We start from the raw sequence: 9,081 nt of genomic DNA on the forward strand, positions 1-9,081 counted from the left end.
CCTAAGGCCCAGCAGCCTGAGGAAGAGAAGAGAGAGTGTGGAACATAAGTGATTTCCAACACTAATCAGGGGAGAAGTACTGTATTTAAAAAAAAAAACAACAGGCATTTTACCATCAATTTCTCCAGCAGCCCTCTCCAAAGTTGTTTTGTTCTCAACATGAATGAAAGCTGTAAGGTGAACTAACTGGTTAAGAAAGGTACTGCATTTCACTTAAGACAAACCAAAGCAACTGTTTCTCAAAAACAAATTTATAGACATTAGATAAGAGAAAGCGTTCTGGTAGAAATTTGAGGTCACTCAGCATAAAACTTAGGGAAAAGTATACAAAAACTCTTATTGATTCTTGTCATTTATTGAAGGATAGACACACCAGTTTGGCCATAGTCATCCTTGATGCCTGGACCACTAAGCCACCTGCTGTCTGACACCCCCCAATCCCAGTATAGGGGATTGAACAGAGGCCTTTAGCCTGCTAGGCAAGCGCTCTACCACTGAGCTACATCTCCAGCCCTCCATCTTCTCATCTTCACTTTGGTTTCCCAGGTATTTCAAACTCAAGGAAGAGGATGGGTGGGTGACACAAGAATTCCAAACCCTGGAAAAGGCTGTGCCTCCTTGTAAACTGAACTTCTAGTCTGGTTCACAGTACTTATACTGGGATTATCACCCAAATCCAGTGAGGGTCAAAGCCTTGAAACAGGAAGACCTAGACCCAGCCTCTGTTATTGAGGTACGTCAGGGGCCTCAAAAGACCATCTATGCCTCTACTACTAATGTAATAATTCAAATAGCTTCTAATATCAGAATATAGTATCTCCAAATCCTATTTACACATCACTAGAGATTAAATTAGCATATAAAAATAAGTTTTCTTTAAAAAATATCTGCAAATATAATTTCCATAATTATATTTACTGCATATCACTGAACCTAAGACACTGATTGTAAAATATGATGTTATTTTATATATGCATGTAGTAAAAAAAGTCAAACAAGATTTCTCATAATATTAAAAGATCATTGATTATAAGTATATGCAGTTTAAAAGACATTAAATTATGGGGAAAAGTTATATCTTAGGATCAATGAGATGCAGCATTAAAAATGTATCCCTGCCTGGTGCGATGGTGCACACTTATAACCCCAGTCAATGGAGAAGCTGATGCAGGAGATCACCAAGTTCTAGGCCAGCCTCAGCAACTTGGACTCTATCACAAAATTTTTAAAAAGATGGGGAGGGGTGCGGTTTGCAGGTATAGCTCAGTGGTAAAGCACTACTGGGTTCAATTTCAGTACAAAAAAAAAAAAAAAAGTGCTCTTTAGAATATTTTCCAAAGAACATACTTAATATAGAGTGTATGAAATTGGAATGAATTCATACACAATAGCTCATACTTAAAGCCATTTACCATTTTTGTTTCAATTCTCATTTGAAATGAAGAATGTGCTAGCTGTCATCCTACACAAACTTTAAAACCTAGGAGTTTCTCAATTTGGATCTCATATCACTTCCATTTCTGGAGTCACAGATCAAGTGATAACATAAACAAGACCTATACTGAGAGCCCTAAGCCAGACTCCTGTCTTGAACCCAGGTCTCTTGGGCTTGGCTTTGTGTTCTCTGCCTAGAAATCAAATATCAAATGAGTCTTTAACAATCTTTGGTCCAACAATAAAGATAAGGTAAAGCAATTAATAAAACAACTATTTGTTTCCAGAGATAATCATGAAATTTCTCTGCCCAACATCTTTGGCAGAACATGCCTGATACTTGAATGGAATATCCATCCCACACATAACGGATTTTGTTCTAGTCGAACACTACCCAACTTCTCAAGAAGGAAAAAAAAAAAAAAGGGTTTGTGTGCTCTGAAAGGTAGATACAGAAAATATTACCTAATCAGCCTATGATACACAATAGTCTCAAAACAAGGTCCTACTGAACCACACAATTGATACTTTGTGGGAAACACTGGGAATTAGAACATTTCAAATCTTCAGCATTTGCTATAAGTGGGCCTTGAAACTTTGATCCCCAAAGCATGCTGAAATCTGGTAATGCTGCTCTGCCCTCTTTAAAAGTGGCATTTATTCACGGCAGTCAGTAAATAATTCATCTTCTCTAAATGCTAGTCCCTTTTTTCCACACTTCTGGCAAGGTGTTTCACAGGGGAATCACCAGTATTAACTGGGGAAGATTTAAATATTAATGTACTTGACAGGAACTGGGTGGAGACATCAGCTGTGGGCTCCATCAAAATATTTCCAGAATGTTCTATGACAATAGGTCCCATTGTATCATTCATTTCTACTACTTCAAAATCCATTTCATTCCATTTTTCTGCATCCTCCCCTTCATTCTCCTCCTCATAGTCATTCAGTTCAGAGTTGGAAAGCAAAGACTTTTGGTCCTCACTCTTTCTGTTAGCTTTTCGCTGGCGATCCAGAGGCAAGGTGGCTAATTTATACATCACAGGAAATATAACAGCAGTGAATATTGCTGATCCCAAACAGGTGTACAGAACTATGGGCAAATCTGGGTATTGTCCCTGAACAATTCCAATTACTGCAGGAATAGCCATTTCTCCCAGGGCTGCACCAACTACAAAAAAGGCTGCTGATTTCCCACTTATGGTCGTGTACTGCTCAATCCAGGAAACACCACTGGGAAATGTGGCTGCCATTGAGGCCCCATACACCGAAGTGGCAATCCAGAGACAGAATGGACTCTTGTCAAATAACACCAGAAATAAAGATGAAGCCAGGCTGCCAATGTTGCTCAACACAATCATGGTGCCCGGCTGTAGACATGCAGCAAAGAATATCGCCAGGCCCCTGCAGGCTGCAAAGGTCCCCCAGAAGATGGAGTTCAACCCAGCTGCTTCGCGTTCTTCCATGCCAGCATGGGTGGTGGCAAAGGAGAAAACATAAGAGCCATATGTTACCTCTGCTCCAACATAAAAAAAGAAGAACAAGAAAAGGAGGCAGAGAAGGGTCTTGTGATATTCAGCTCTTCGATATGCCTGAGCAGATGCTTTTGCTTTTTCCTGCCCTGAGCTTTTCTTGAAAAACAAAGCAAACAGAAAGAGACACACTATGAAAATGTAAGTGCCGATAAAAGCATAAGCCCAGAGTAGATTCATGTCATCAGGCAATCCAAACAGAAGGGCTGAGTCAGCAGATGATCCATTGGTGGCTGGAGGCTGAAAGGCAGGCTCTGTGTGGTTTTCAGCAGACACTGAGGTACCCAGTGCCAATTTAGCCAGAATTGGAGCCAGAAAGGCACCCAAGGCAAAACTGAAGTGTAAGGCCTGCATGTGTGGGGCTCCTTCATCCCCCCAAATAGCCAAGATGAGGACGTTACCACCTACCAATGAAGGATAGAGAAATCAATTATGTTAAGCACAAGTTATCTGGTTTTAAAAAAATAGGTCTTTACTGTCAGAAAGAGGATAAATCTGCATGACATGGCACAAACATTTTAACAAAGTTATCAAATATTGTGCTTGAGTCAATTCTCTAAGGAACTCTAACCTACTCCCACCAGAGAGCTATGACTTATAACCTCTCAACTGCATATATGGAATTCTACAAACTGGTAAATCACTGCTACCCAGAGTCAGGCATATTAGCAAAGGCTACTTAGAGGGCCAACATCATACTGGGGAGTACATTCATACATCTACTTATTTGTAACTAATTTAAATTTATATATTTATTTGGAAAAATTTTACCACCAGAGAGTGGCCAATTACCAAAGCTTTCTGTACTTGAGGAATTTCATTTATTTATTAATGAAACAGATGCAAAACACACATTCAGGAACCTGAATACACCAAGTCTCTGGTGTGCCTGTTATAGGAAATGAGAACACCTTTTAGCATCTATTCATATACCATCTGAACACCTGCAGGGTGAAAGGCCAGAAGCATTAGTCTTTGGCTCTCTTTTTTTTAATCAGTTTCAGACAGACATATAAATCCACCCTGTAATTTGCAAGCAAACTAAGCCAGAAGTATAAAACATTTCTCCAATTTATAAATAACCTTAGAGTAGGGAAGGGAGGCATAGAAAGCTGGATCTTGTGGTAAACACATATCACATGTTACTTAGCAGACTTTCAAGGACATGATGACTCACAGAGAAGCTCTACTATGGGAGAACAGGAACTTTTGAGAGAGAGAGAGAAGAAAAACAAGCAAACTAGTACACAGCATGGGTTTTCTCTTAACTCAAAAACCAATGTGCATTTTAAATTGAAGGCTGCTTCTATACTTCATCAGCCAAATAATGGTTCCACACTTGTTTTATCCTATTAAACCATTAATTCCTCTTAAACTACAATGTTAAAATTCTCTCTCAATATAAAATCTGCTCACCTGCACAGTATTAGCCCAGGAGAGGCTCCTTCCCTTTTGGATACAGTAATCAGTATCTCCAACAGAACAAAATCCTTTAAGTTAAATTCATAGTTGGCTGCTCAAAAATCTGTGCCCTAACTGGCGAGAACAGTAGCTGCTGGATGGGGGGATCTGATGAAGTGAACCCATGACCCACTCAGTAAGTTCATGTCTTTATGTTTTTTCTTTCCTAGTATTAGATACTGAACCCAGGGACACTTTACCGCTGAGCTACATTCCCAGTCCTTTTTATTTTTAATTTTGAGAAAGGGTCTCAGTCAGTTGCTGAGGCTGGCCTTGAACTTGTGATCCTCCTGCTTCAGCCACCTAAGTCTCTGGGATTACAGGTATGTGCCACAACATGCAGTACAGTCCATGTCATTTCCAGAGCACTGCAAGTGACAGTTTAATACCATTTGATCTACTTTTCTAGTAGAAAGTCCCCACTCCCATAGATGACACTTAAGGGCTCACTAACCTGTATCCAGAACGCCCATTGAAACGCCAATGACAGATATCATGAAAATCAGTAACACTGCTGCCTTGCAAAAAGGAATAACAAAAAGACCAACTGTGGTAGCCAACAGTGAAACCCCTGAGAAGAAAAGTTAAAAGTCAATTATAAAAAGTAACGTCAATTTAAGTTTGGTAATCATAAGTAGATGAGTGTTACCAGCTGCTACTACAAGTGGTTTTGCCATTTAAATATTTTATAAACTTTATGGGTGATAAAATATAAATTACTATGACATGGTTACAATTTACGTACTGTTAATAATCAAACTAAAAATTATACCAAAACAAAGATTTTACAGCAAAAGAGACAGGACAAAATTATTTATTTTCATATTTCACACTTAAGAACCCAAAGATATATCTGGATAACAAATAACAGTTTATAAAAGCAAAAACAAAATGCAGAAAGTACAGCATTTTGTAACAAAACCTTAATAAACAAACTAGGAAATAGGAAACATAAGAAATATATTCTTTCAAGTCTCATTGCAAAAAAAGGGAATTCTTTATTCATCAGCAATAAATTATTCTCCTTGCTTTCAAAGAAGTTTTATCACATTATATCTAAAATTTTATTTAAACACATTACTTTATCAAAAAAAAAAGATGTCAAAACTTTGCCATCTATTTCCAAGGCAAGGTAGAGCATGCCATCACTGACATGGGGTGGTAGGGACAAAAGTGTAGCCTACCTCAGTTCACTTACCATCCCCTCCCCCCCTTCACTTTCAATCCAGAGTCCATAGAGCCTGGGCAAATTCCAGGAGCATTCATTCTGAGGTCCGTAGTCCTAGGAAATCTGCCCTTACACCCTCATGAGCAGAGACAGCCTTTTGAACAACCAGTGCATGACCCTAAGTGGTACCTAAATTACTGTGAAAGTCGGGAAGTCCAAGAATTGCTGACACACACATCCCATTGGGTTGATCTGTTTCCAGAGGATCCAACACAGGTTTCCTCTGTCAATATCAGAGCAGAAAACATGGAAACCCAGTTTCTGTGGAGAAGTCACAAACACCACCCATTCAGCTATCAACCATTCTGCAGCTACTATTTTTCACGTTTAAAATAATGACCTAAAATCCTTGACAGCAACACAGGAGTGCAAAACAGTGTTTACTTACCCAAAAGTAAAAAATGATTCATACAATCAAAAAGAACTCCACCAATCATAGAGCCACACAAATATCCAGAGGCACGGCCCACAAAAATGAGAGAAAGACTACTGATGTTTCTGTTTACATTCCTTGCCAAATCTTGAAATGTGGGTCCCAGTATAGCAATACTCATTCCCTATAATATAAAAATATAAAAAATTACAAAGGGTTTTTTTAAACTTATAATCATTAAAACAATGTCTAAGTGGTAGTTTTTTTGTGTGTGTGTGAAGGCTATTACAATGTAATGGAGAATACTTTAAGCCCCATAGTCAAGAAAAATGAACAATACTATTATAGCTATAGATCCATGGGTTTTCTTCTATTCCAATTCTCAATTTTTTTAAATAAATTATTCATTTCTTTGGGCTCTTTGAGGCAATTCTGTTTAGTTTTTTTAAAAAAACTATTCGGCATCAATAGTTAATAAGATGTAACAAAACTATTCTCAACATGCTGTTATTTCATATACTACATAAGAATTTAGTTGCTAAAAATTTAAATTATCAACACATCAAAATATATTCCTGTCTTTTAATGTCAAAACAGCAATATTTATGGCATCCTCTGAACTACCTATGTGCAAAGTGTGCAGGAGATAAACACTTTGAATGTTTCTAACATGTATTTTCCTTCAAAGAAAACCCAAAGCCATCAGGAATACAGTTAAGACTTTCTTAGAAGATATCACATACATGTGTACAGGACGAGTTTAACAATAAAATGTCACTTGGACCACGTGTTAACCAGAACTAAGAATTATAGCAGGTTGTCAGAGTAATTGTCACTAGACCCTTTTTCAAGTTTTTGAGCCTGTGGGTGTGTGTGGAGTGGGCGTAATCCCGGTTACAGGGCAGCTAAGGTATCAAGATCACATTTCAGGGTCGCCCTGGGGCAAAATAGTGAAACCCATCTCAAAGAAAAAAAAAGAAAAAACTTTTTCTAATTTATCTACATTTCAAGAATAACTGATTCTATTTGCACTTTTCTGCTGTATATGCAGGATGTACCCCTTATCCAAGCAGGAATACTCCAAGACTAAGGACTTGGGTTTGCACAGGCCCACAGCAAGCACCAGGTATAAGGAAAGAAGCCTGAGCAATGGTTCTAATGGAATTACTTCATGTCTTCAAAGGACTTATAAAACCGGCACACAGTGAGGGCTCACCAACAATACACAGTGATTTCTTTCTCCTCCCCTTTTCCATCAAAATATTCTAAGAATATTGTGGCTCAGACTCTCTGATATGCTAAGTGACCAGAAGTGACTCTCCTCAAAGGACAATGTGTTAACAAGAACTATGGGTCACAACTCTCCAGCTTCCAAAACTATCAAGTTTGGCAAAAGGGGGTTGGCAAAACTGCATCTAGCCTTGCGCTTTGCTCCAAGAAAAAACATTTAAGCATCTGAACGCTTGATATAAATAGGACTGTGAGTGAAGTAAGACGTTACTGGCTCTACGCCTTATCCGGCTGTGTGACATGGAATAATAATTATACTAATAATATCATTATAATATTATAATTATAATAATAATTCCTCTCTTTGCAGAATTATTTCCCTATCTGCAAAATTCAGCGCTTGGCTTAATCTGATCAGGACACTAGAAAGAGGATATCCTAGAAAATCAGCTTTTCTGTGTAATAATTTGAGGATTGAATGAGTGGGGTGCGAAGGGCAGCTAAAGATCTGGGCAACCTCTGCACCGACGAGAGGTAGGAAAATTTGCTGCAGTTGTTAAACACATTAGGAAAAACAGTTTCACACTTGATAATAACCCCACCACCACTGTTGGAATGGTGCCCGTTTTCCAGATGACTAAACTGAGGCCGAAGCAGAATAACTAAGGAGTTCAAGGTCACACAGCGTAGGGGGAGAAGCCAAGATTCCAACCGTGAAGGCCACTTGTTCTGCAGGGCGCCTGCTCGCGCCCAGCCAGGGAGGGTCGCTCGCGCCCAGCCAGGGAGGGTCGCTCCCCCAGCTCTCACCAGCCCCAGGAAGGCGGCACACAGGATCGCGGTGATGAACCAGCGCAGCACGGCCCGGGTCCGGCTGCCGGGCCGGGAGACCGCCACCGTCTCCGGTTCATTCGCCCTGACGTCGGCCTGTAGGAGCCGCTGCCCGGCAGCCGCGGCCCCCACACCACGGAACTCTAGTTCCAGCTCCAGTTTGGAGGCTCCAAATGGTCTTGCTGAGGTGAGCCTCAGGGATTCGGAGGCGAGCCACGGTCCCGCCCCTCGCGGCCAGAATGTCTCCCAAGGTGCCGCCTTCTCTCCGCCCACCCGGGGAGAAGCCTGGGACGTGCAGATGTTGGCACGCAGCGGGCATCTGCCCTCCAGAACGCGCTGCGCTCCCCGGGGTCACTTGGCGGAAATGAAGCCTCCAGCCAACCAGAACCGCGCTTCAAACCGGAAGTTAATCTGGTTGCTAGGAGACCGGATCTCTCGCAAGCATCGCATCACACTTAGTTGAACTTCCTGACGCCGGGGGACTGGCGCCCCGTGGCGGAGCAAACTGAAGCTGCAGCCTCTGAAGAGAAATCCCGAGATAAAATGCCATTAAGGAACAAGGTACAAAGTGGAGGGATTGCTGACAACTGTGGGCCAAGAACTACATGGTGGAACCTCGATCCAGCTACCCGGATCTCCTAGGAAAAATTGGGAAACTGCCAAGCGCGGTGGTGCATGCCTGTAATCCTAGCCACTCAGGAGGCCGAGGCAGGAAGATCGAAAGTTCAAGGCTAGCCTCAGCAACTTAGCAAGATAGTGAGATCTTGTCTCAAAACTAAAATAAGTAAATAGATTTGGAGTGTAACACAGTGGTAAAGCATCCTCGGATTCAGTCCCCAGTAATTCACACACCCACAGACACACACACACAACCAAAGAAAACTGGGAACCAAAAGTCTTACCATCATACAACTTTCCAAAATCACTGCCCTTGCTCCTTTGATGTCTGAAGTTTTTCAGTGTATTGTACATCTTTCACTCCACAATATTTGTTG

The 9,081-nt window shown here is 40.8% G+C and overlaps 1 protein-coding gene across 3 annotated transcripts; it reads right to left on the minus strand.

Annotated features, from left to right (window-relative positions):
* Positions 1-208: 208 nt before the first annotated feature.
* Positions 209-8,368, minus strand: Slc60a2 (solute carrier family 60 member 2). 3 transcript variants are annotated; one of them, XM_026395082.2, is made up of 4 exons: positions 8,066-8,368; positions 6,044-6,212; positions 4,882-4,998; positions 209-3,370 (listed from the first exon to the last, which is right to left on the minus strand). In XM_026395082.2, exons 2-4 carry the CDS (start codon positions 6,207-6,209, stop codon positions 2,133-2,135), a joined length of 1,521 nt encoding a protein of 506 aa, XP_026250867.2. In that variant the 5' UTR covers positions 6,210-6,212; positions 8,066-8,368; the 3' UTR covers positions 209-2,132. The 3 variants fall into 3 exon arrangements, with proteins under 3 accessions (XP_026250867.2, XP_077658186.1, XP_026250866.2); XM_077802060.1 differs by having other exon boundaries at positions 4,882-4,941; positions 8,066-8,145; XM_026395081.2 differs by lacking the exon at positions 8,066-8,368 and adding an exon at positions 7,971-8,039.
* Between the last annotated feature and the right edge of the window lie 713 nt (positions 8,369-9,081).

The sequence above is a fragment of the Urocitellus parryii genome, chromosome 8 (genome assembly GCF_045843805.1).
Source record: "Urocitellus parryii isolate mUroPar1 chromosome 8, mUroPar1.hap1, whole genome shotgun sequence".
NCBI classification, from domain to species: Eukaryota; Metazoa; Chordata; class Mammalia; order Rodentia; family Sciuridae; genus Urocitellus; species Urocitellus parryii.

What these genes read in the sequence shown, in the direction of transcription:
- Slc60a2 (XM_026395082.2), bottom strand. Translation starts at nt 6,209, where the DNA reads ATGAGTATTGCTATACTGGGACCCACATTTCAAGATTTGGCAAGGAAT. An exon ending in GAATCATTTTTTACTTTTGG is followed by an intron (nt 4,999 to 6,043) that starts GTAAGTAAACAC and finishes TTTTCTTCTCAG; the next exon opens with GGGTTTCACTGTTGGCTACC. An exon ending in AATGGGCGTTCTGGATACAG is followed by an intron (nt 3,371 to 4,881) that starts GTTAGTGAGCCC and finishes CTTCATTGGTAG; the next exon opens with GTGGTAACGTCCTCATCTTG.